At 52.0% G+C, this 27,520-nt stretch overlaps 1 protein-coding gene across 1 annotated transcript; it reads left to right on the forward strand.

Moving 5' to 3' along the window:
- On the forward strand, positions 1-27,049 carry LOC135887413 (E3 ubiquitin-protein ligase TRIM7-like). Its single transcript, XM_065415182.1, has 6 exons — positions 1-426; positions 6,270-6,365; positions 9,032-9,262; positions 13,530-13,552; positions 15,862-15,977; positions 26,538-27,049. Exons 1-6 carry the CDS (start codon positions 1-3, stop codon positions 27,047-27,049), a joined length of 1,404 nt encoding a protein of 467 aa, XP_065271254.1.
- The last annotated feature ends 471 nt before the right edge of the window (positions 27,050-27,520 follow it).

The raw sequence follows: 27,520 nt of genomic DNA on the forward strand, positions 1-27,520 counted from the left end.
ATGGCCTCAGGGACTCCTGAACAGGAAATCACAGAGGAACCCATATGTCCCATCTGCCTGCAATATTTCACAAAGCCAGTGAGCGTAGACTGCGGGCACAACTTCTGCCGGGGCTGCATCACTCGGTACTGTAAAGAATGGACAACGGGAGACTACGGGCCTTTGTGCTGCTCCGTCTGCAGAGCTCGGATCCGGACAGGGAATCTCCGGCCCAACCGGGACCTGGCGCATATAATAGAAAAAATCCAAGAAGAGGGTTTAAAAGCAGACGAAGCGGGAAAAGAGAATCTGTGTGCGAGACACAAGGAGAAACTCAACCTGTTCTGTGAGAAGGATGGGGAAGCCGTGTGTGCGGTTTGCGAGAGATCCCCAGAGCACAGGTCTCACCCGGTGCTTCTCCTTGAAGTGGCTGCCTGGAAATATAAGGTAGGAAATGAACTGGATCTTGGTTAATTCAATCCTTCCCTTTTCAGCACGATATGGACATTCCTCCCAGAGGAGCTGGAGTTTTTCCAAGTCTCTCAGAGCCACCAAGTCCCCAGTTTCCCAGATTTCCCTCCCCCCCTCAATATCTCCAGCTCTGACAAAATCTCTCCCCTGCAGGCCCCACTCTTCTGTCAGTTGCAGAGAGCCCTGGCCATTGATGCTGTCCCAGCCAATCAACCCGGCTCTGTTCATTAGGGCATTAGAGCTCAGTGTGTGGTGCTTTCTCCACCAAGGGGGTTGAAGCAAGATGTGGCCGTGCTGCTGGCAGGCCAGGAATAGAGAGAACAAGCTGTTCTCCCTCCACACCCCTGATAGCCCAGGCACCGCCAGCAGGCGTTCACATTCAGGATGCAACCCTCACTCTGCTGCATGCAGCATTTACAGTGCTGCGTTAAGGCAGAGACACTAAGGACACCTCTCTAGAGTCCCAGCTCCTGGAGTCAGTTGCTTTGCACCAGAACCTCCTCGGTTTCCTTTTAAAAATAATAAAATTAAGTAAGTGGCTAGCCCTCCTGTTTGCAGAGGAAAAGCTTGAAAATGGGAACCCACCATAAATTCTAGCCCTCATAGTTATGAAGCAGAGGCATCGACTTCCTGCTTTCCCGGGGGGGGAGGGGGACTTGACTCGCGCTTGGGCCCAGGCCCCACCGCCCACTTCACCCCTTCCCTCAAGGCCCCACCCACGCCCTGCCTCTTCCTGCCCCTGCTCTGTCCCTGCCCTGCCACTTCCTGCCCTGTTCCTCCCCTGAGCGCACCCCTCCCTCACTTCACCTCTTCCTGCCCTGCTCCTCCCCGTCCCCCCAGCACCTACTGCTTGCCGCTGAACAGCTGATCCTCAGCGGGCAGGAGGCCCTGGCCGGGGCAGGAGGAGTTGATCAGCAGGGCCTACCAGTGGGTGCTGAGCACCCACTATTTTTTTTATGTGAGTGCTCCAGCACCCATGGAGTCAGTGCATATGTTATGAAGAAATCTTGAAACTATTCCCCAAGTTTAACGCACGCAGCAACATTTGCCTGAGTCTTCAGAGAGCCTGAGACAATAGTCCTACCCCATAGATTTTTTTAAGAGAGTGTTAACTACCACCCACAGCACCCCAGCACCGCACCAAAGGGCTTTGTGCCTGGCAGAAGTGGAGGAGCACAGGGGGTCACCCACCCGCCCAAGCAGATATGGCCTGGCTACAGCGAAGTCCTGAGTGATGGGGGCCTGCTGAACCCAGGACTCTTGTGGGAGAGGATAGTGGGGGTCTCTGTAAGTAGTGGGGCACAGGGGTCTTCTTGCCATGGGGATTGTCAGCAGTGAAGTGGGAGATGTCTGTGGGCTTAATGAAGGGTAAGTGAAAGTTGAGTGTTGGATGACCATGTGCGTGAGGGTGCAGGGGTTGTACAACTGGTCTTTGGAGTAGGCTAAGTGTTTGAGTAGAGGGCAGATGGTAAACGTCTCTCCTTTTTATCATGTTCTTTCTTCCCTCTTAGCTCCCCTCCTCCCCCCCCTTTCAGAGTCAACTGACCATTAGCTCATCGTAGTCCCAAACTGACCAAGGGAAGGGGGAGTGACTCACTGGAGAGTCCAACAGATCTTTTGTTGTTGCCTAGGCCAGTGTTCTTTGTTCCTGTGAGGCTGAGCTGGGTTTGTCCCATACATGCCCTGATGAGGTGTGAACTGCCCCTCTGCTCCTGGAGAGTTTTGCCTGGGCTTGTTTTAAGCCATGGGGGCACATTTTCAGCCTCATAACTATATATATGAAATTACAACCTATAACATCACTGTAACAATAACAACAATGCTCAGTGCATCATGAGCCTTCCGAAGACACCCAACATGACAAACTTTGCATTGGATACCACACAATCCTATTATAAGAATGAACATGGGGGTGCAGGGTGTTCCCCCGAGGTACAGAGCGTCATACTCCCAGTGGCCCTGGCTGGGGTGAGGTGGGGGGGCTGAGAGCTCAGTCGGGGCCACTGGGGGAGGTGGGCTGAGAGCTTAGCCCCGGCTGGGGTCGAGCTCTCAGCCTCGGCTGGGACCACAGCACAGCTCTTGGCCCTGGCTGGAGCTCTGAGCCTGGAACCCCTCCCCCGTTCCATCACTTGCCCCCGGCCCTGACCCCATTTTTCCCACGGCCCCAGTCCCATTCCTCCCCTTCCCCTGTGGCCCTGCCCCCGTTCAGCCTCCATTCCGCCCCTTCCCCCGTGGCCTCATTCCCATTCCGCCTTCATTCCGCCTCTTCCCCCCTAAGGCGCCGTCCACACTCACTCCTTCCCCACCCCCGCTGAAGCCTCAAGACCGGAAATGCTTTGTGCCCCAACCTGCATTACGTGCCTCCCCTGGGTATTGGCACATGGGGCAGCGTTCAAAGAGGACGTAGCTAAAGTTGCGTAGGCACGTACTGGAAGTCGGTATTTCTGGTTTGCACATATTTGCATTTGGCTGGACTTAGTGTTCTGGAAGGACACGCTATGCCTCCAGACAACCTGAACTCTGCCTTGAGTAGGGTGACCAGACTTCCCGATTTTATTGGGACTGTCCCGATATTTGCTTCTTTGTCCCGCGTCCCGACCAATGTTTGGTCGGGACACTGAACAAAAAAGAAATTTTGCCCTCCCGGAGGGACTCTCGCCCCCCGCCCCAGCTCCGCCCCCTCCTTCCCCCATTGGCTCCCTCCCCAAATCCCCGCCCTGGCCTCGCCTCTTCCCCAACCATGCAGCATTCCTCCTCCCTCCCAGGCTTGCAGCTGCATGGCAGCGCAAGCCTGGGAGGGAGGAGGGTGGCGACGGTGCCTGAATCCTGGAGCTGGTGAGTCAGCTCCGGTACCCGGGCACCGGGCGGGCGGGCAAAGGGGGGCTGGCAAGGGAAGGAGACAGGGGGGCTCAGCTCTGAGCCCTCCGCTGTGCCAGAGGGCTCCTGCCCAGCCCCCAGGCCGCTGCACATGGGGGCCGGGGCCGGGAGCGCAGCCTGGAGGCTGCTCCAGCCCTGCAGCCCGCGGGGCAGCGCAGTGGGTCCGGGCAGGGACAGCGCGGAGTGGGCAGGGGCCGGGTGGGCGGCGCGGGGGCGTGGGCCTAATCCCCGCTGCTGCCGGGGAGCCCTGTGCCTCTCCCTCCCGCTCGCAGCTGCAGCTCCTTCCCGGCGGGAGGGAGACTAGGCGCAGGGGATGAGTGTCGCATGTGGGCGGGGCAGCGGGAGGCGCGTCCCGCCGGGAAGGAGCCGCAGCCGCGAGCGGGAGGGAGAGGCACGGGGCTCCCCGGCAGCAGCGGGGATTCGGCCCGCGCCGCCTACCCGGCCCCTGCCCACTCCGCGCTGCCCCTGCCCGGACCCACCGTGCGCCGCATATGCCCGTGGCGGGCCAGGGGGCGGGAGGCTCCGGGGGAGGGCAGCACGCGCAGCTGGGGCCTGCCAATGCCCCCGGCTCCTTTGAAACTCCCTTTTTTTTTTTTTTTTTGCTCCGCCCCCCCTTTTTTTGCTCCCCCCCCCACCCCGTGTCCTGATATTTTATAGTGCTGATCTGGTCACCCTAGCCTTGAGGGAGGTTTTAAGGGGTGAATTTCAAGATTTTGACCACAGAGAGCAATGTTGTGGGTAGGCGGTAGGGCCCTTTAGGCAGTTATAATTATTATGTAAGTTTGCACTTGTGACACGACTGTGGCCAGATAATGATGATAATACTTAACCAGGGATGCTGGAACGGGGCGGAGGGCCATGGCCCCCCCTTTTAAAAGTGGGGGGAAGAGGCGGCACGGAAGCGGGGCCTCGGGAGAAGGGACAGTACGGGGGTGGGAGCTTGGGGAGAAGGGGCAGCGCAGGTGTGGGGCCTCGGGGAAGGGGTGGTGTCAGGGAGGCCTCGGGGAAGGGGCCTCATTGAAGTCCTGCATCTAAAGGCCCCTCTCCCAACCTTACAGGAGGAGCCACTGAACCCGGGGTTCAACTGAGTGCGGGGGACAACTAAGAAATAACAGGATCGGGAGTGGGGGTCATAGGTTCAAAATTCCCAATTTTCAATTTTGCTGCCCCAAAAGGGTTATTTGGTAGACTCTGAAAAGCTGTTTTCTTCAAGGGTCTGTATCTTAGAAACTCCTTGGTCAAATGACCCCAACTTTAGATCACTAGCTCGACCACACAGCCTCATGAAGCACAACAAATTTCAATGCAGTCTGAGCAACTGGGCAGATTTTACAGGGGTTATAATAAGCACCCTTTAAACAGAAAGACGTGCTTAACCTTCACTACAGCAGAGGTAGTCCTCTGCTATGTTTATGTCATATCTGTGCTGAGAATTTGCATGTGAAGAGTGTCCCGCTCTAAAGGATTCACAGTCTATAAAAAAATATAGAGGAGGTAGAAAGTGAACTGGGAGCTGCACCTCCCATCTGCTCTCTGTTTGAAACATGCTCTGCAGGGTCTGCACGCACTTTGCATTAAATAGACCAGAGTCATTTACTCTCCCTCCTGGTGTCACGTTCTCTGGAGTGGCTTAGGAATGTGAGTGCCGACCTCAGGGCAGACGGGCAGAAAACCGGGCAGACACCCCATACTGATGGTGAGTTCTATAATTAGATTTTACCAAGACAGTAACAAAAATGAACTCCTGGATCACTCCACCAGTCTTACCATGGAGTCACAGACATGCCCCTTAGGCTCTCCAGTCTATCTTTCAACCCAGACAAACTGGACTTTGTGATAAATGGTCACTTATACCAAAAAACATACCTTATTTGGGTTGCTTCCAGTCCCAAGAGACCAGTCACTTACCCCAGATCAACTGGATCATCCAACCAAAGATGACACCTGTAGCCAATCCTATCTAAATATTTATTAACTAGGAAAAAGGAATAGGGTATGCTATTCAATGTCCTTCATTTGCATTCCATGCAGCTTCTTACGGGGTATACACAATGGAAATGTTCGCTACTCCATTATAACAGGATACAGATAAGTGAAAACAATGCAAGTAACATCCCATTAGTTCTCATGAAGTTTAAACACCAACTACGTTCTTATACGTTTAACAATCGCTTTGATCTATACTACTACACAAGTGAATTGGTCTGGCATGAGCTGGCACCTGGTCTGCCAGCGTCACACCCGGCACAGCTGAGTTCAGTGCAGGATCAGAGAGTGGGGGCAGAGGTGGCTGTCTGACACCTTTCCAGCTCCTGGTAGTATCTGCTCCTCCAGGGTCCTGCCTGGACCCTCAGCCCCAGGGGCTGCTCTGACTCACCCTCTGTTCTCTGGGTGATTGTAGCAGCTGAGAATAGGCAAAGTGCAGCATGCTTCAGCCACAACCCCTGCCTTCCCAGCGGGCCCCTATGAAGGAGGCTTTGAGAGAGCTGGTGAATGGTCATTCTGCTGGCTCACTGCCATAAAGGATTCCCCCTGATGCCGGGGGATTCCCCCATTTGTCTATGGTGCTCACTTCAATTCCAATAAAGGAATCACCCATTTCTGGGACCAAACTATCCTGATCACTCAGAGCCAGGGCATCGCTGGGTGCAGGGCCCCTTGCTGCTGTGCATTGGGCAGCCCAGAACGATCGCTGTCAATATTACTGCCGGGGAAGGGGATCCAGGGGAATTACTAGAGACAAACCTCCTCCCACCCAGCACCTCCGTCTGGCCAGTGGGTTTTCAGGGAATTGGCATCACATCCTCCTGCCGATGGCGACAGTTTAGAAAGAGTTTCATCAAAGACCAGATTCTATCCACACTGGATATATATTTTTTGTTGTGGTAGGAACAAGTCCCACACCATCACACAAATCACACGCATCATTTTTCTCCACTCAGAAACAAACCCTGACCCAACTGAAGACTCTGAAGAAAGAGCGAGAGGAGCTTCTGGGATTTAAGGAGACCGAAGAGAGGAAAATGAAGGAGTACCGGGTAAGTGCCCATAGTCAATACCCAGCATTTCTCTGTAGTGTTGTGGGCATGGGGGTGTGTTTCTCTGTGACCCTTCTGGGTCACGGTTGCAGAGCTAGCAGCACCTCTGTCCCCTTTCTGGTGTCCCTGAGTGCACGCCTTGCACCTTTACCTGTCCTGACATGGAATTCTGTAATTTTCCCACTCGTAGATTGGGCCCTGGGCTACATAACCTTGGGTATCGACCATTCTCACGCTGTAGGCCCAGCTGTGTTCTGGCACCTGTAGTTCTTCCCTCCAGGCAGTGGCGAATTAATGAGCCCCTGCCTAGGGGCCCTAGCCAATTTGGGGGTTCCTGCAGGAGCGCCGGAACCTGAGTAAAAATGGGGGGGCCATTGGGGCTCTCTCACCTGGGAACTGACGAAGGCTGGAAGTCAGAGAGGAAGGCAGAGCATGGGGATGGAGTTCACTACAGCTTGGCTAGTGCCTTGCCCCAGAATGGACTGTGCTTTAACCTGTATGTCCCTGTGCTAACCTATGGGCGTCCCATGCTGTGTTCTAGTCCACTAATAAACCCTACGTGGTTTGGGGTGTCACTGCAAATGTTGGGTGCCTGAAGAGTGGACAAGTCTCTATCAGGAGGGCTGGAGCCCAGGATCTTAGTCTAAGGAAGTGGTGAGGCCGCGTGGTCCATCCTGAAGGAAGAGTGAGACCCCTCGGGGGGGTCTGGCACATCTAAGGGGTTCCTCCAACCAAGAGACTGTTCAAAAGCTGGGGCATAGCACCGATCCTGTGGACCTGTGACAGCTCAGTGTACACCTATACTGCAGCTGGAGGCATAACTTCCAGCTCAGGTGGGCGTATGCACGCTAGCTTTGGTTGAGCTAGCGTGCTAAAAATAGCAGTGTACTCACAGTGGCAGGGTTACCTGCCTGAGACCCAACCTAGGGTCTCACACAGGACTGTACTCAGGCAGGGCTGGCTCCAGCATTTCTGCCGCCCCAAGCAAAAAAAAAAAAAAAAAAAGCCGCGATGGCGATCGGCGGCGGCAATTGGAGAAAAAAAAAAAAAGCCGCGATCGGCGGCGGCAGTTCAGCGGCAGGTCCTTCACTCCTAGAGGGAGTGAGGGACCTGCCGCCCCCGAATTGCCGCAGGTGCCGCCCCTCTCCCTTGGCCGCCACAAGCACCTGCTTGTTAAGCTGGTGCCTGGAGCCGGCCCTGTACTCAGGGCAGCTACGTTGTCCCACCGCCTGAGTCCTCTCCAGCTGGAAATGACCCCTCCAGCTGTTGTGTAGATCAGTGGTTCTCAACCAGGGGTACATGTAACCCTGGGGGTGCACAGAGGTCTTCCGGGGGTACATCAACTCATCTAGATTTTTGCCTAGTTTTACAACAGGCTACATAAAAAGCACTAGCAAAGTCAGTACAAACTAAAATTTCATACACACATCTTTATTTATACTGCGCTATGTACTATACACTGAAATGTAAGTACAATATTTATATTCCAATTGATTTATTTTATAATTATATGGTAAAAATGAGAAAGTCAGCAATTTTTCAGTTGTAGTGTGGCTGTGACACTTTTGTATTGTTATGTCTGATTTTGTAAGCAAGTCGGTTTTAAGTGAGGTGGAACTTGGGGGAATGTAAGACAAATCAGCCTCCTGAAAGGGGGACAGTCATCTGGAAAGGCTGAGAGCCACTGGTGTACATGTGCTTCAGTCTGGTTTCCCCAAAGAACTCCCCCCCCCTTCAAAGAATTTTTTTTGCCAGGGGCTATATTCCTTTTGATCGTGTGTGTGTGTGTGTGTGTGTGTGTGTGTGTGTGTGTGTGTCTTATTTGGAACCATTCTATTTCCTTCCTGCTAGATTTTTTCCCCTTTCAGCTCCCCATGAAACTACAGCAATACATTCATACAGTAAACGTTCTAGTAAACACAAAGCAGTCACAATTTTTACAGAACAGCTCCATTTCCATCTCACCTTGTATTACCACATCTGAAAATGTGTGTATATTTGTGTGTATGTCTGCTACTCCCTGTGGGTGTAGCTATGTTTCTGTTTAACACTTTGTGTGTGTGTGTATTATTATTCAGTTACTGTTGTCAGGATAGCATGATTTCCTCACTTACGTTTTGCTGCTGTGCAGTTTTGCGTGTGTTCCCCAGTTCTCTCTCCCCAGCCACCCATTCCTGTGTGGTTCTGAGTCCGGCTCTTAGATCAGGATTGTCAGAGGTCGGTGATATCACATTATTCCAAGCATGCCAGACGTTGCACGCCGGTAACTGAAATTAGGCCTCATGAGGGAGTTCTAGAAAAAAATTATTTCGCATCCACAAGGAATGTCTCACAAAGTGCTGAATTGCAGAGGTCATGGGGAAGTACTCCCCTGGCATAACCAAGGCTCTATGAAATGCCTCATGTTTCTCTCCTTGTCCCTGCTCTTCCTTTTCAGTTGGTCTGGCTACTTCCACCTTTTCATGTTCTCTGTATGTATAAATATCTTCTTGCTGTATGTTCCATTCTATGCATCCGATGAAGTGGGCTGTAGCCCACGAAAGCTTATGCTCAAATAAATGTGTTAGTCTCTAAGGTGCCACAAGTACTCCTGTTCTTTTTGCAGATACAGACTAACATGGCTGCTACTCTGAAACCTTTTCTCTATTTGTGTCTCTTGACTAAAGGACAAAAAAGAAGCCGAGAGGCAGAAGGTTGTGTCTGAATTTGAACAGCTGCACCAGTTCCTGGAGGAACAAGAGCGACTCCTGCTGGCCCGGCTGGGAGAGCTGGAGCAGGAGATTGTGAGGTGGCAGAACGAGACTGTCACCAAACTCGACAAGGAGATTTCCCATCTCAGCGAGCTGATCAGTGAGATGGAGGGGAAGGGGCAGCAGCCAGCGAGGGAATTCCTGCAGGTGAGACTGAGATAGAGACACCTCAGATCCCTCTGCCTCTCTAAGTATTTATCCACAGTTGAACAGGTTCAACAGGAGAGACTGTGAAAAAACCCATGTAAGAATATTCAAGGGCCCAGTGGTTAGAGCCCTCTCCTCAGTAGCGGATTTGCCATGGAGCCACTGGTGCCATGGCGCCGGGTCCACACTCCAGGGGGGCCCCGGCCAGGGCCACTCTTCTCTGCCCCCTGCTCTCTCCTGTGGGGGGCAGAAGCTTGGTGCTCCTGGCACTGAGGCTCCTGCTGCAGTAGGGCAGCCAAACTCCCCCTCCCCTGCCTCCTCTCACAGCTTGCTCCGTTCCTGCCCTCCCCCTCCCTGCCACCGATCAGCTGTTTGCCGGCAGAGGTGGGGCGTTGGGGAAGGGGGGTGGAACGAGCATACCTACTCTGTGACTGCAGAGCTGCACAGCCAGGCTGAAAAAAGAAGGTGCTGCTCAGCTCTGGGGACTTTGCAGCTGGACACCACCTTCTGGGTCCTAGGGCTGGTTGAGCTCCCTTCTGTGTGCTGGGAGCCATCCTTCATCTTGTACAACAGTGAGTGCCCATGGTGGGGCAGGCAGGGCAGGGGGACAGAGGCAGTGGGGAAGGAAGGGGGTGGGATGGGGAGGAGATGGAGTAGTGGGGAAGGGGCATGGGATGAGGAAGGGAAGGGGACAGGGCAGGGATCGGCAACCTTCAGCACGCGGTAAGCCCCCTGGTGGGCCGGGCCAGTTTGTTTACCTGCCGCGTACGCAGGTTCAGCCAATCGCGGCTCCCACTGGCTCCAGTTCGCTGCTCCAGGCCAATGGGGGGCTGCAGGACAAGGGATGTGCTGGCCGTGGCTTCTCACAGCCCCCCATTGGCCTGGAGTGGCAAACCACGGCCAGTGGGAGCCGCGATCGGCCGAACCTGCAGACGCGGCAAGTAAACAAACCAGCCTGGCCCACCAGGGGGCTTACCCTGGTGGGCCGCATGCCGAAGATTGCCGATCCGTGGGATAGGGGAAACGGGGGCCCAGCATGCGGATCCCCTTGGCAGCAGCTGGGGCTCCCCTGTTAAGCAGGTCCATCAAACCCTCATCCTGACAAGCCCCACCTCCCCTGAATCTGTACCACCCAGTGAGCCTCCCCAGATACCCTCCCCACTGAGCCCCAACCACCTACACCTAGACCCCCACCCAAATGGACCCTGTAGATAAATCTCTGTATTAAGCATCTTCACATAACTTTCATATGACTTTGTATTATGCCTCTCTATATAACCTTATATTAAGCCTATCCATATGTAACCTCTAACTTTCATATGACTTTGTATTAGGCCTCTTCATATAACCCTGTATTAAGCTATTTTCATACAACTTTGTATCAAGTCCTTTGATATAGGAACTTTGTATCAGATCCCTATGTAGAAAAACTTATAGAAAACTTTGTGTTAAGCCTTGGTATAATGTTATAGCCCCTAAGAATAGTTAAAGTAGAAGAAAAATGTCTTTTTGCTAGGAGTAGAATAAGATCTCTCCCCCCTCCCCCTTAATCAATTGCCATGTTGAATGAATGAGGTGTGAATGAGCAAGGCGTGGAAGGCAAGCACCTCCAGACAGCTAGTTGGAGAGGGGATGGAAGCCAGACCCAAGGACAATAAAACTTGTCAAGTGGGCTCACTAAAGAAGAGCAGACATATTGATGGCCTGGGAGGGGGGGGGCGGGAGCGTGTTAGAAGCAAGCACCTTCTTTTGGAAACACCCTCTTTGAACAGCAGTGGGACAACACCCAGAAGGAAGCAGCACAAAGGACCAACTGACACAGACACAGATTTTGAATCTGGTACAGATTTGCATGAGAGGGAAGCTGCTATAAATGTGAGGTGTCTTGCAGAGGACCCCGGGTCTCGTCTTGTCAACATCGGAGCATCGATCCGGATTGGCAGAAGCTCGGCTCCACCCCTCCCCCATCTAACTCACCTGGCCAGTGAAGTTAAGGGGAGCAACTAGTTGGTAACAACAACAAGACAGAGTGTGTTTGTATGTGAGTGCATGAGTGTAATATAGATCAGTGTTTTTCAACCTTTTTTTGGGCAAAGGCACACTTGTTTCATGAAAAAAATCACGAGGCACACCACCATTAGAAAATGTTAAAAAATTTAACTCTGTGCCTATATTGACTATATATAAAGTAATTCTCTTGAATAGGAATCAAATAAACACAAAGAAAGTATTTTATAATTACTTTATTATGAAATAGTAAGTAAACAGAAATATGAAAAATTATAAAATACTTTATTCAGTGCGCAACCTGGGCCTGTTTGGCTGAACACAAAGCTGATATTCTGAGCTATTTATAGTCCTTAACATCAGTGGTGGGATTCAAAAATTTTAGTAACCAGTTCCGACATTCAAGCATGGTTTAATATTTTTTTCCCACGGCACACCAGGCAACATCTCGCGGCACACTAGTGTGCCGCGGAACAGTGGTTGAAAAACACTGATATAGATCATATGCATATGATACAGTGTTGATTGATGCATGTATTACCAATGAATGTGGTGTTTGCCTTATTCCCCCTGAAAAGATCCTGTGCAGTACTTTAAGTACAACAACCCCCCCCCCCGCCCCGCCCGCTGAGCTCCAACCACTTTCACTTGGTCCCCCCTGCCGACTCCCATTGCCCCTGCACCTGGCACCTCCCTGTGCATCCAGATCCCCCACTGAGCTGCCTGCACCCAGACTGCCCCCCACAGATCCCTCTTACCCCCATCTGGATCCCCCCACACTAAGTCCATCTGCACTTGGATCCTGCTGCCGGGCTGAGCCTCCCTGCCCACATCTGGTGTGCCTGCACAAAGGGGCAGGGCCCCAGGGTGTTTCTGTGGCAGGCCTGGCCCTTGTGCTGTGTCAGGGTCAGGGTCAGTCTCACTGCCAAGTCCCTGTCCCAGAGGGGTGGGGGAGGCTGCAGGGCTCTCCCATCTCCATGCAGCCAGTGGCCTGTGCTCCCCACTGCCGTGGTGGAGCTTCCACATTTATTTATTATAAAAAAAATTCAGAATTTTAAAATATTATGCACAGAATTTGATGCAGAATTCACTCAGGAATATGGGGCACTGTACAGCTGTGCTGGTGGGACTGTGAAGGGGATGCTGGACAGTAGGGGATCTGTGGGTGGGGGAGCTGGGCAGGGGGATGGTGTGCAGGGTGCTGTGCAGTTGTGGTGGGAGGTCAGCGGGAGGGGTCTCTAGGCAGGGGGTGCTGGGCATAGGGATCTGTGGGGGAAGTCTCTGGGTGAGGGGGCACTGGACATAAGGGCAGGGCACTGGGGGAGGCAGGGGGCAGTGTGGAAGGGGCACACTGGCAGCACTGGGCTGGGCAGGCCAGTGTGCATCTAGCAGTTTTGGGTTTGTAAACAGTGCCCTTGTGCTGGGCTGAGTGGGGCCACTTCCACTGTGCCTCATTGCCCACAACCGGCCCCTCGCTCCGCGAACCACCCCCCCCCATCACATGCCCTATTTGCCCAATGGGGGCCCACAAATATGTTTGGCGCCGGACCCACAAAAAGTTAATCCGGCCCTGGTGGGGGACCCCCTGTTTGAACCCTTTCTTGGCACAGGGGGGAACTGAAAGTAGGTCTCCCACCTCCTGGGTGAGCGCGCTAACCACTGGGCTAAAAGTTATATGGGAGCCACCCCTGTTTCCTCCTGTCTTCCACAGAGATCCGGCCTCCCTGTAGTAAGGTGAAAAACTCTGTGAAAGGGATGGGGCTTAGGGCACACCCCACTCGTCAACTTCTCCCATTGGCTGTCGCCGCCCAGCCTGCTGACTTTGTACAGCCGGGCGCCTGTCTCTCTTCATGCATGGCATTGGGAGCCTAGGCACCTAACTCAGGCTTCCTGGGGCACCTGGCATTGGCCACTGTTGGGAGACAGGATACTGGGCTGGATGGACCTTTGGTTTGACCCAGCCTGGCCGTTCTCATGTTCTCTTATGTTCTTTGTGGATCCTGTCACTCTAGTGGTTTTCTAGGTGCCCAAAAGTTAGGCACTGCAGCGCCTCGGTCCGTTTGTGGATCCAGGCTGTAGCTCGTTGGTTTCCATGTGCTACTTACACACACACGTCCCAATTCCAGACAATAGAATGTGACCAAATAATTGCAGGAGATACACAGTGGCCAGTTAGGAAAATCTGGCCAGAGCAGGAGGGAGCCCCCGTGTGTGGTATATGGGACTGAGCTTCCTTCTCTCTCTCTCTCTCTCCCCATAGGACTCCAGAAGCACCTTGAGCAGGTACGTGGCTCCTCACTTTCCGTTCACATTTCTGCATGGGTGGCGGGTGAATGACCCCCTTCAGGGAGGCTAGCCTTGGCCACGCGCCTACCACCCAAGGCCTCTCCCCCCACCCGCCAGAGCCTCGCGCACCCCCCGCTGCAGCCAAAGGAACCCCGGCTGGCCCGCCCCAGCCACGCTGGCTGACCCGACCCCCAGGCCAGGCTGAGCTGTCCCAGGCCACTGTCTGGCCTGAGCACTGTCCCAAGCCACCCCCACCCTGGCCAACAGCCCGAGCCCAGGCTCCAGGCCGCTGGCAGTAGCTGAGCCCCCGCCGGCTTCAGGGAAAGGGGGAGGGAGAGCAGGGCCTTGGGGTTGAGCGTGGGTGGGGCCACGGCAGGGGTTAGGGGAGGCTTAGCCTCCCCTGACCTTCGATAGCCACCACCCATGCACGTCTCTGTGCCACTTAGGGGCTTGAATAAGATGTTTAAAAAAATCATCCCAGGACACAACAGTAAAGCAGGGCAGGGGTGACAAATGGGGTCAGAATCTCCCTCTGTTTAATACAAATGGGGGATTCCTGTGTTTCCTATAAAACTAAACGAATATAGATATTTTTATAATCACCTGAATTCCAAGGGCGGGGGAGATGCCCCAGGGCTCTGGGGGTGGAGTATGGACCTTTCACCTCTAGGGGTACGTCTACACTACCCGCCGGATCGGCGGGTAGTGATCGATCTATCGGGGATCGATGTATCGCGTCTCGTCTAGATGCAATACATCGATCCCCGAACGTGCTCCCCGTCGACTCCGGAACTCCACCAGGGCAAGAGGCGGAAGCGGAGTCGATGGGGGAGCAGCGGCCATTGATCCCGCCCCACGAAGACGCAAACTAAGTCAATCTAAGTCGATCTAAGATATGTCAACTTCAGTTACACTATTCTCGTAGCTGAAGTTGCGTATCTTAGATTGATCCCCCCCTAGTGTAGTCCAGGCCTTAGACTCTGGTTCTGTCGTGTCCAGGTCAGGAGTGAAGAGAAGTCTTTATGACCTGTTAATTATTTGGAGACTTGTGTGCAGGGGCAGTCAATAGGTGGACTGTGGGCCAAATCCAGACCACTGATGCTTTTGAACGGATCCCAAAATCTTTTTCATTTACTTCTTCTTATCATTATTGTAATTACCGTATATACTCGTTCATAAGCTGAATATTTTTGGTAAAAAGGTGACGCATCGAAGAGTGGGGGTCGGCTTATAAACGGGTCTACCCCCAAATTTTATGATTTTAAACTCTATGGAATCATTGAATTGAATATCTAATATATTGTTGTTTTGTTTACCTGGAGCGTCTGCAGGCATGGAGCCCCTCGGCTCCCTGTGGCCGCGGTTCGCCATTCGTGAATGCTCCAGGTAAACAAAATGTCCAGGCCCGCTAGAGGCCTACCCTAACGGGCCAGGAGTCAAAGTTTGTGAACCCCTGAAATATAGGGTCAGCTTATGAAAGGGTCATACAGTTTTTGCTATTTTTACCTAACCATCTTGGGGGGTCCGCTTATAAATGAATGGGCTAATGAACAAGTATATATGGTATTTCTTTTATTATTTTCTCTGGAGTCTGGACCTTGACTATACCTTGACCAAGTAATTTGGACCATGACAAAAAATAATTGACTACCCCTGAGGAACGAACTAGGGCAGTGGTCCCCAAACTGTGGGGTGTGCTCCCCTGGGGGGGGTGGAGGAATTTTGGGGGCCAGGCCCCATAGGGTGGGAGCGGGGAGGGAGCACCACCCAACTCCTCTCCATGCTGGGCCCAGCTCTGCCCTCATTCCCTCTCAGCCCCCAGGACAGATCCACCTTCAGCCCAAGCTCTGCCGCTGAGCCAGTATTGGGAGTGGGAATGGGGTGGGACAGATTCCACTACTGGTAAGGCGGAGGCACAACAGGAAAAGTTTGGGCACCACTGAACGAGGGAGACAAGAGTTGATCTCAGTCCAGCCTCTGTGGCGCAGAACACAAATTTCATCAGGAATATTGGAACTGATTGGCCATCAGAGCAGGAAGGCCAAGGAGTGGACGGCCATGGGGATTGAACTCCCTTCCTATTCCTTGAACTGGTCTCCCTGGATCAGAGTTGAAACAAGTTAATGGGCTACTGGTGAGGGGACCTTGCACTGCCATTGCCTGGACTGTACCTCATCTGAGCACTGGTATGTACAAAGCAATTCATTCTCCAGCCTCCTTAGTTCAGCAACATTCGCTAGTTCGACATTCGGAGTCAAATATGAAAATCCAATGATCTTCCATTAACAAAATCTGTTGCGGTCTAGGTGCAAAAAAGGGAAGTTCCAGGTGCCGGTGAAGATCTCTCCTGTGCTGGAAAAAAGACTCAGCATTTACTCTCAACAAACTCTTGCTCTAAAGGCAACTTTGAGGACCTTCAAAGGTATTGAGAAGGGGAAACCGAAACGTGTCCGTGACGCTGAGAGACGAAGGGCTCTGGTCAATTATTTCATGGTTAGATGCTGATGGAAAGTAGAAATAAATGAAATTGACGCATTAAATCAGGAGAATGGGCTGGGGCTGGGGCATTGGAATGGAGGGGGAGCCAGGGGGCCATGGCACCACCACATTTTACTGGCCGTAAGGGCGAGCAACGGCAGGGAGAGGGCAGAGAGGAGTGAGCCGGGAGCAGGGCTTTGGAGGAAGAAGTGGCTCAGGGGTGGGGCCTCAGGGAGAAGGGGCAGTGTGAGGGTGGGGCTTGGGGGAGAAGGGGCAGGGCAGGGGCAGGAGAGAGGGATGGCACAGGGGCGGGGCCATGGTTTTAAGAAGTTTCTGCCGCTCCTGGCCTGGGGGGGTTTCCAAGACAAAATAAATTATTATTCAAAGTCAATAATCCGTGTGAAGGGGATTCATTTTCCCCGCAAACAGATTTCTCCTAAACCATGGAAATATGGGGTCCAGGTGAAGGGAGCCGGATCATATGTTCCTGTCTGACAGATTCAGTTGTGGCATAATCCTGGTCATACATAGAGCCCTGCAAATCTGCAGATATCCGCTTTATATACGTGGCTGCGGATGCGGATATCCGCGGACCATGTCTGCGATCGGATGTGAATACAAATTTTGTATCTGCACAGGGATCTCGTTATAAATGGAGACTGGAGCCGATAAACCGCTATTTAATAACAGAGAGAAACTGTGACCGGGGTCTCAAGGGGGTCCACAGTGAGGTTACTTAATTAGGGAAAACTGCAAAGAATGGGGCAGACAATCCCCAAAGCTTGTGGTCATTCCAGTACTTAGATCCACCAAGCTAGCCTCAAACAATTTTATAATACCTCTCCGGTTACCCAGAAGCCAAAACACAGTTCCCTTAAAGCAACCCAGCCTTAGGCCTCCATCCAGACACCCAAGTCAAATATAATGAGGATTACTGAAAGTCTTATTCATCATATAAGAAAGTTCTACCAATCCCAAAGGATCGGACACATCACCTCCCAGGTTAATGAATATTCCAGATCTTACCCAAATACATGCTTACAGCCAATAAATTAAAATTTATTAAAAAAGAAAAACGAGAGATTATTGATTAAAAGATCAGTATGCATACAGACATAAGTACAGTTCTGAGATAAGATTCTTAGTAGAGATGATGAGCTTTGTAGTTGCAAAGAGTTCTTTCAGAATTAGTCCATAGGTTATAGTCCAATGTCCATATTCTGGGTGATCCGATGGGACTGGATATCTCAATCTTATGACTCAAGCTTCCCCTGCATAAAGCATCGAGCAGATCTGAGATAAAAAGGATCAGGACCCAAGAGACCTTTATACAGTTCCAGGCCTTCTCTTGACAGCTAGGAGTTCTTAGGTGAACAACAGACAACCATGGAGACTTTGAAGTAGACCTATTTCCTAAGCATCACTAATTAGCTAAAGGGATTAACAAAAGACAATTGACTGTTTTCCACCATTTGCAGGTGATTTGCTGTACATTTCAAAGAGAGACGAATACAGTAATATCACTATATTTACAGTTCATTTAAATATTAAGATCTCCTTTTGATCTCTGAATTAACAGAATACAGCACAGACAGGACTGTTTTATTACATTGTTAACCTCTTGATTACATTGTAAACACACAGTTAGTATCACCTCTAATTCTCTAACAATACAGGTTTGCATTTCAAAGTTCTAGCCTATCTAACATGAAATGGCCCTAATTACCATTTACATACTTTTCTAACATGTCACTAAAAAATGACTCTGGGTCATTTATCCTGCAGGATGCTTAACCCTTTCTGGCCATGCGTCACAGAAAGTAAACAAATCCAGCAAATAATGCATGGGTCTGGGAGTCAGGAGAGCTGGGTTCTGTTCCAGCTCTACCACTGATTCACGGTGTGACCATGGCCGAATCAAGTAATGGCTCCCTGCCTCAGTTTCCCCCATCATCAAAAGCAGGGAGGGTGATCATAACTGCAGACCTCACAGGAGGGTGTTAGTCTGATGCTTAACCTGTGGCTGTATTAAAATGCTTCCAGCTCCCTGGATGTAAGAAGCTCAATGGACCTGATTCTCAAATGTAATTTTCCCAGTGGGTGCTCCACCCCCATGGCCCATCCTCATTCCGCCTCTTCCTGTCCTGCTCTGCCCCCTCTCCTGAGGCCCTGCCCTCGCTCTGTCTCTTCCCACCCCTGCTCTGCCCCCTCCGCGCGGGCCCCCCGCCAACCCACCTCTCCCTCCTCTCTGCCCCCTCCCCCGCGTGCCGCCCACCCTCGGAACAGCTGATTGGCGGCCAGCCCCAGGGCCGGAACCAGTGTGGCTGGCGGGTGCTGAGCACCGCCTGTTTTTATTTTCCATGGGTACTTGGGCCCCGGGGCACCCATGGAGTCGGCACCTACGGTTGTGGGTGATCAAAGCCTTAGAAAATGAGATCCTGTGTGTGCAGAGGGTCTATGTGAAATCCTTGGAGGAAACAAGTGATATAGGTCCTGTTTCTTGTTTATGTTAAGGGTTCTTTACACCTTTACCTCCCTGGCAGTTTAAAGGGGCTTTAAAGCTGGTATAAACATCTCACTACGCTGCCAGAGAGGCGTAAATGACAATCAGGGCCCTAGTCATGCGCAGTGTGCAGAGAATATCTGTGATTCTCATTTATTATCTTTTGTCCTGTCCAGAAATTTTCCCAGAGTGTCTTCATTTCTCTGCCTGGTTCCATATCTCTACCATTTTGTTTGTTTCAAAATCAAAGCACAAATAAATCAAACAGTAAAAATTTTGCCATAGACACAGCAGCATGAAATCTCCCCTCTCTCCTCTCTCTCTCTAGACACACTGTCATCTGACCTGAAGAGAGACTGGGGACTGTCTCCAGCAAGGGGTGTGAAAAAACTATACAAAAAGGGTGAGTTTTCCCAGCGTTTCCCCCTCCACACACACACACTCAGATTAAGAGTAAATTGGACTCTCAATTAATGTGCAAAAAAACTTTCTGGGATCAACCCCCCAGAGGCCCAGCTCACCCCGATCTAGGCACCACATGCAAGTGAGAAGGGAGCTGCTGTGACACACACCAACCGCCTCTCCCTGCCCAGGGGTATCCAGTGCTGAACACACACTGCCTGTGATCGATGGGGGGCTGCTGTACCCCAGACAGGGCTGGCTCCAGGGTTTTGGCCGCCCCAAGCAGCCAAAAAAAAAAACAACCCGCGATCGCGATCTGCAGCGGCAATTCGGCGGAAGGTCCTTTGCTCGGAGCGGGAGTGAGGGACCGTCCGCCGAATTGCCGCCGAATAGCTGGACCTGCCGCCCCTCTCCGGAGTGGCCGCCCCAAGCACCTGCTTGCCAAGCTGGTGCCTGGAGCCGGCCCTGACCCCAGACAGATGGACACTGATGGAGAAGGGGGCACCTGGACAGACTGACTCTTGCTGGGGCTGGGCTGCAGAAATAATATTAAGTCTAAAGTCTCCGTTTCTCTCCCTCTCTTGTAATCAGTGGCAGTGATGTGAATTGCTCTGTAACCCTTTCACTGCCAGGTCAATGTCTGAGCAGGAAACACTGAGGCAATTCAGGGCTTCCCAGCTGTTCTGTTCGTTTCGAGGCCCTGAGGCCCACATCGGGACACGGGGGTTGCCATGCTCAGCTTTGCAATGCCTGACATGGAGGCACTTAGGAACTGGGTTAGGCGAAGAGGTGACACATAGGGAGGGCATGGGGCGGGTCAAGTGCCCCCCCAGATTGGTCTTCTGGGGAGGGAGAGGGGCTCTGTTCTTCTCTCCCTGTGCCTCCCCCTGGCACGTTGGGCCCCTCTCCCTGGCAGCCGGGCGGGGAGCGGGACGGAGCCACTTCTGCCTGAGAGCGCCTGGCTGGAGAGGCAGCTTTGTCCCGCTCTCCACCCAGCTGCCAGGGAGAGCAGCCGAACGTGCCGGGGGGAGACGAACGGAGAGAAGGACAGAGAAGTGGCCCACCCCCCGCAGGTAACGTGGGGTGGGGAGAGCGCTATGTCCTGGCTGGGCGCAGGGCGGGAGGGGTCACTGGGCAGGGGAGATGTGGGGCAGTCACATGTCCTCTCCATTAGCTTGCGCCTCGGTTATGTATGAGGAGAGAGAGGTGCCTGAGAATGGGATCCACAAAAACCAGCCTCCTAGCTAGGGAGCCACCGAAGCTAGCCAGTGGGAGACCCCCACTCCTGAGCATTTTATGTGGAGTTAGTAACCCCCAAGCAGGCTGTCAAACTCCTACTATGCCAGTGCAGGCTGTGTGGAACAGCTCAAGAGCATGAGTGCCAACCTCGGGGCAGACTGTTAAGAAGCAGGGCACACCCCCCAACCTGGCTGTGCGTTTTACAACACTTAGACTTCACCCACCAAGTATCGAGTGTGAACCCCTCAGGCACTAGAACAGTCTTCACGTGGAGTCACAGACTGTCCCCTTGGGTGCTCCAGTCTATCTTGCCACGCAGGCAAGCCGGCCTTTGCGATAGAGGGTCCCTTAAACCAAAAATCACACCAATATTCAGGTTATGCCCAGTCCCAAAGAACCAGTCCTTTATCCCAGGGAAATTGCACCTTAGATCTTACATCTTATATTGGATTTGTAAAAGGTTCAGAAAAGGGCCACAAAAATGTTTAGGGGTATGGAACAGCTTCCATATGACGGGAGGTTAATAAGACTAGGACTTTTGAGCTTGGAAAAAAGACGACTAAGGAGGGATATGATAGAGGTGTATAAAATCATGATGGGTGTGGAGAAAGAAAATAAGGAAGTGTCATTTACTCCTTCTCATAACACAAGAACTAGGGAGTCATGAAATGAAATTAATAGGCACCGCACAGTCAAACTGTGGAACTCTTTGCTAGAGGATGTTGTGAAGGCCAAGACAATAACAGGGTTCAAAAAAGAACTAGATAAATTCATGGAGGATAGGTCCATCAATGGCTATTAGCCAAGATGGGCAGGGATGGTGTCCCTAGCCTCTGTTTGCCAGAAGCTGGGAGTGGGCGACAGGGGATGGATCACTTGATGATTTCCTGTTCTGTTCATTCCCTCTGGGGCACCTGGCATTGGCCACTGTTGGAAGGCAGGAGACTGGGCTAGATGGACCTTTGATCTGACCCAGTAGGGCCGTTCTTATGTTCAAAGACAATGCTAGTAGCCAATCCAATAATAAACTATCTAAAGATGTAGTAATTCAGAAAAAGAAGTGGGAGTTATTTACAAGCTTAAACACACACACAAATAAGTCAGAGTCTTAGTTTCCGAAAGGAGGTAGAATCTTCTTGTAATAAGCTCCCACATCTCTGGGCAATGTTGAATAGACTCAGGCCTGGTCTACACTAGGAGGTTATGTCGAATTTAGCAGCGTTAAATCGAATTAATCCTGCACCCGTCCACACAACGAAGCTATTTAGTTCGACATAGAGGTCTCTTTAAATCGATTTCTGTACTCCTCCCCGACGAGGGGAGTAGCGCTAAATTCGACATGGCCATGTTGAATTAGGGTAGGTGTGGATGGAATTCGACGCTAATAGCTCCGGGAGCTATCCCACAGTGCACCACTCTGTTGACGCTCTGGACAGCAGTCCGAGCTCGGATGCTCTGACCAGCCACACAGGAAAAGCCCCGGGAAAATTTGAATTCCTTTTCCTGTCTGGGCAGTTTGAATCTCATTTCCTGTTTGGACATCGTGGCGAGCTCAGCCATGCAATCGCAGAATAGAAAGAGGGCCCCAGCATGGACTGATCGGGAAGTCTTGGATCTGATCGCTGTGTGGGGCGATGAGTCCGTGCTTTCGGAGCTGTGATCGAAAAAACGGAATGCGAAGATCTACGAGAAGATCTCCAAAGCCATGATGGAGAGAGGATACAGCCGGGATGCAACGCAGTGCCGCGTGAAAATCAAGGACCTGAGACAAGGCTACCAGAAGACGAAAGCGGCAAACGGACGCTCCGGATCCCAGCCCCAGACATGCCGTTTCTACGAGGCACTGCATTCCATTCTAGGTGCGGCCGCCACCACTACCCCGCCACTGACCGTGGACTCTGATGATGGGGTATTGTCGACGGCCGCTTCCTCTGAGATGTTCGCGGACGGGGAAGATGAGGAAGGAGATGAGGACGACGAGGCAGTCGACAGCGCATACAACGCTGATTTCCCCGACAGCCAGGATCTCTTCATCACCCTCACGGAGATCCCTTACCAACCCTCCCAAGGCGTTAACCCTGACCCTGAATCAGGGGAAGGATCAGTCGGTAAGTGTTTTAAACATGTAAACATTTATTTTGATCAGAACAGTAATGGAATATTAACAATGGGTTTTTCATGATTACTTTGCCCTAGGCGCTTTACTTTTTAGTCCTTGCCAGTGCAACGACTGCAAAAGTATCTCAAAATGTCCGGTTTTGCATGATTACTTTGCCCTAGGCGCTCTACTTTTTAGTCCTTGCCAGTGCAGCTACTGGAAAATTGTGTCAATATGTCCGGGGATAGAGCAGAAATCCTCCTGGGACATCTCCATGAAGCTCTCCTGGAAGTAATTTGAAAGCCTTTGCATTAGGTTCCTGGGGAGAGCGGCCTTATTGCATCCTCCATGGTAGGAAACTTTTCCACGCCAGGCTAGCAGCAAGTACTCCGGGATCAGTGCCTCGCACAGCATGGCCGCATACGGCCCTGGTTTTTGCTGGCATTCACGCAGCATGAGGTCTTTCTCTGTGTCCGAGATCCTCATCAGAGTGATATCACTCATGGTGACCTGCTTTAAATTAGGGGAATGTTAGTATTGGGACTGATTGCCTGTTCCTTTACATAAGTGTAACTGGCGGTTTACCGCCACGCGGTGGAGGCGGGTCAGGGGCAGCATACAGGGATCTTTCCCGGGGACAGCCGCGAGGGGGGTGGGACAGGGGCAGAGTTCATGCTGGCCGGATTGCCGGCAGCAGGAACTGGCCAACGCTAGGGGCATTGCTTTGAACGTGAAAGGAGGGCACTGCTATAAATTAAGCTTTCAGCAGCCAAAAGTCTACGGCTTACCATGTCTGCCTGCTACCCGAATTCCGCTGTCCTGCCCCGCTTCTGTGATCTGTACTCCAAGACCCCAGGCACTGAATGGGAAGGCCGAAAATTCGACCTTGTCCTGAGTGCGCATGTGATAGGTGTTGTGCATGGTCTTGTTCACAGAGAAAGACTATGTTCATTGTTCACAAAAATGTATCTTTGTGAGGAATTCACTCCCTTTTCCCCATCCCACAGCTGCGAGTGTCTCCCGACCTACCCCGGCATCCCCCTCCCAGAGGCTGGCGCAGATTAGGCGCCGAAAGAGAAGGACACAGGATGAGATGTTCTCCAAACTTATGGGCTGCTCCCGAGCCGAGGCGGCACAGCAGACCCAGTGGAGGGAGAACATGTCGCAATACCAGCGATCACACAGCGAACGGGAGGACAGGTGGCGGCAGGAAGACCAGCAGGCGACTCAAACGCTGCTTGGACTAATGAGGGAGCAAACAGACACGCTCTGGCGCCTTGTAGATGTTCTGCAGGAGGCAGAGGACAGAGCCCCACTGCAGTCTATCTCTAACCGCCCTCCCCCGCCACAAAGTCCCATCCCCCCCTCACCCAAAGTCCCAAGAAGGAGGGGCGGCAGGGGCCGTGAAAACAGTCACTCCACCCCTGCAGACTGCTCAAGTACCAGACGGCTCTCACTCCCAAAGTTTTGATAAGTCATTTCCTTCACTCCAAAAGCACCTCACCCAAGCCCCCGTCCCAGTGTCATCCCCTAACTGTGTAGTTGTTAATAAAAAATACGTTTCTGTTAATTACTGTTCCTGTCAGGTTCTTTTAGAGGAGAGTGTGTTTGAAGGGGGGAAAGGGGGTTGGTAATTGGAGAGGACAGTCACCTTTACCAGGGTACAGACACGGGGGCAGGTTCAGCAGCAGGTCACACGCACATTACAGTCACTAGGCACCCTGGTCAGTCTGGGAGGTGGTTTTCATGTTCTGTGGGGGGCGGCTATGTGAGTTTGTGGCGGGGGAGGGCGGTTACAGATCTTATGCACCGGTCCTTAGCCTGGATGACAGAGCCACGCAGTAGGTGATCTGTAACCGTCCTCCCCCGCCACAAAGTCACATAGCCCCCACACACAGAGTCCCGAACAGGAGGGGTGGCAGGCTCCGTTGAAACAACCAGTCCACCACTGCGGACCGCTCTAGGAGCAGGAGCCTGTCATTCCTCGAGTTTAGAAGCGTCCTTTCCATCGCTACACCCGCTCCCCACCACAGTCTGCGTCCCAGTTTCAACCCTTTACCACGAAACCCTTAATAAAGAAAACGGTGTTAATGAACAAAGTTCCATTTATTTTATTTTTAAAGGTGTGTTGGAAGGGGGGCAACGGGGTGAAGGGGGTATGTCACTGGAGAGGATAGTCAACATTAAGTGGGTAAAGAAGTGGGTAAAGGGGTCAGGTTCAGCTTCTCTTTAAACAAACTTAATAGTCACAGGTTACCCTGCTCACTGTGGAACCTAGCTTTCAAAGCCTCCTGGATGCACAGCGCGTCCCGCTGGGCTCTTCTAATCGCCCGGCTGTCTGGCTGGGCGTAATCAGCAGCCAGGCGATGTGCCTCAACCTCCCACCCCACCATAAACGTCTCCCTCTTGCTCTCACAGAGATTGTGGAGCACACAGCAAGCTGCAATAACAATGGGGATATTGGTTTCGCTGAGATCAGAGTGAGTCAGTAAGCTTCTCCATCTCCCCTTGAGACGTCCAAAAGCACACTCCACCACCATTCTGCACTTGCTCAGCCGGTAGTTGAAGAGTTCTTTTTCACTGTCCAGGGCGCCTGTATAGGGCTTCATGAGCCAGGGCATTAGCGGGTAGGCTGGGTCCCCGAGGATCACTATAGGCATCTCCACATCCCCAACAGTTATTTTGTGGTCCGGGAAGTAAATACCTTCCTGCAGCCGTCTAAACAGACCAGAGTTCCTGAAAACACGAGCGTCATGAACCTTGCCCGACCATCCGACGTTGATGTTGGTAAAACGTCCCCTATGGTCCACCAGTGCTTGCAGCATCATTGAAAAGTAGCCCTTTCTGTTAATGTACCAGGCCAGCCTGGTGCTCCGGTCCCAGGATAGGGATGTGAGTTCCATCTATAGCCCCACCGCAGTTTGCGAATCCCATCGCGGCGAAGCCATCTATGATGACCTGCACATTTCCCAGGGTCACTACCTTTGAGAGCAGTAGCTCAACGATTGCGTTGGCTACTTGCATCACAGCAACCCCCATGGTAGATTTGCCCACACCAAAGTGGTTCGCGACTGACCGGTAGCTGTCTGGCGTTGCAAGCTTCCAGAGGGCTATGGCTACTCGCTTCTGGACAGTCAGGGCTGTTCACATCCAGGTGTCCTTGTGCTTCAGGGCAGGGGACAGCAACTCACAAAGTTCAAGGAAAGTTCCCTTACGCATGCGAAAGTTTCGCAGCCACTGTGATTCATCCCAGACCTGCAGCACTATGCGGTCCCACCAGTCCGTGCTTGTTTCCCGGGCCCAGAATCGCCGTTCCACAGCATCAACATGACCCATTGCCACCATGATGTCCAGTTCTTTCCCCCAGTTCAGTCTTAGTTGTTTCCAGCTTAGTTGTTGTTGGATGGGGTAGCAGGGGAAAACTGACCATCAGGATTACCTCACTCCCCACCCTTAAATAGCATTTGCATAAGGTGGGAGTTCTTTGTTTCCCTAGATTGACCCCCGTCTCCCCCTCTTACAATGGATGGTTACAAGAAGTCCCAGGTAATGTTTTTGTATCAGGTCACAAGACCACCTGACTATGTAGGATTACAGCATCCATGATTCAGGGGCAATATGGAGCATCCATGGGAAGGCCAAGCTTTTCACAGTTCATTGTCCTTACTGATGGGCCATCCGCCCTGTCTGGCTTTTCCATTGTTGTACCTGAAGTGTTGGCAGTGGGCGTCACCCAGAGTAGCATAGTTGAACTACAGATATATAGTCAATATTCCTAACGTCAGGTACAGAAATGATACATGCATACAAATGGATAATCACATTCAGTAAATCATAACCTTTCCAACGATTTCTCACATGAGCCATCTGGCATAAAGTATATCTCAGTTATGTCATATTCATATCATAAGCATATTTTCATAAAGAATATGGAATGACACGTCACACCGAGTGTGAAATACTGGTTTACCAAAAGAGGTGTCATCTCCTGCCCCACAAAAGGAAGGCCCTTGGACACCAGACAGGTCATTGTGTAACATCAGAGGACAAAAGACTTTGTTGATTGATCCCCCAAACCCCCATGAAAAGGAGACCTTCATGAGGACACGTCCCATCAGCTTGAACTCTAGGGCCAGGACAGAAAGGCAGAAAATCTGGGAATGTCCCAACCAGAATAGGGCTGCTGGGGAGTGTGAGAAATGGTCCCAGTCTCCCACAGGGCTGAGCTCTGCCCCTAATGCTCTGATTCTCTCTCTCCCCAGAGAATGTGACTCTGCATCCAGACACGGTTTATCCCGGACTCGTCCTGTCTGAGGATCGGAAAAGTGTGCAATGTGGAGACACCCGGCAGGATCTGCCTGACAATCCCGAGAGATTTGATCCCGTTCCCTGTGTGCTGGGATGTAAGGGGTTCACTTCGGGGAGACATTGCTGGGATGTGGAGGTGGGAGGTGGGGAACGCTGGGCCGTGGGGGTGGCTAGAGAATCACTGAGGAGGAAGGGACTGATCGACTTTAACCCTGAGGGGGGGATCTGGGCTGTGGAGCGGTGTCTGGATCAGTACCGGGCTCTCACCTCCCCTGAGGTCCCTCTCTCCTTGAGCCGGAACCCCAGGAGGATCCGGGTTTCTCTGGACTATGAGGCAGGGCAGGTGGCATTCTGCTATGCAGATAACGAGGCCCCAATCTTCACTTTCCCACCAGCCACTTTTTCTGGGGATAGAATCTGCCCTTGGCTCTGGGTCTGGAAATCCCAACTCCAACTGTGTCCCTGAGACGGGGCGGGTGGTGGGGAGAGAGATATCCCACTAGAATCCCATCAACAGATGGGCTTCTCTAGGACCTATCATCACCTGGAGGCTACAGAGGGCTTCTGCCTCATCAGAACAGGAAGAAGATTGTGATGAGGCTAGACCAGAAACTGATACTGACCAGCTTGTTCAGCACTTGTTCTCTGCGTCCCTGGAGGACTCTAACATTCAGCAGGGTCAGAGACTGAGATGGGCAGATCTGGTGGAGGGGAGGAGAAGGTGAGGACTGGAGAGGAAACCTTTTGTGCTGGGCGGGGGGAATTAATAATCTCCACAGAGTAGGAATGTTGTATATAGAATTTTACAAGATTATTTTTTATTTTTATGCAGTGGATCTTACATTGTTGTTATTCACACAATCGTTGTTGTCTACAGGGAAAGGTTTGTTTGTTGTTTGGGTTTTTTATGTATATTAATTCTATAAAACCTCCCTTT

The sequence above is a fragment of the Emys orbicularis genome, chromosome 13, assembly GCF_028017835.1.
Source record: "Emys orbicularis isolate rEmyOrb1 chromosome 13, rEmyOrb1.hap1, whole genome shotgun sequence".
In the NCBI taxonomy this organism is placed as follows: Eukaryota; Metazoa; Chordata; order Testudines; family Emydidae; genus Emys; species Emys orbicularis.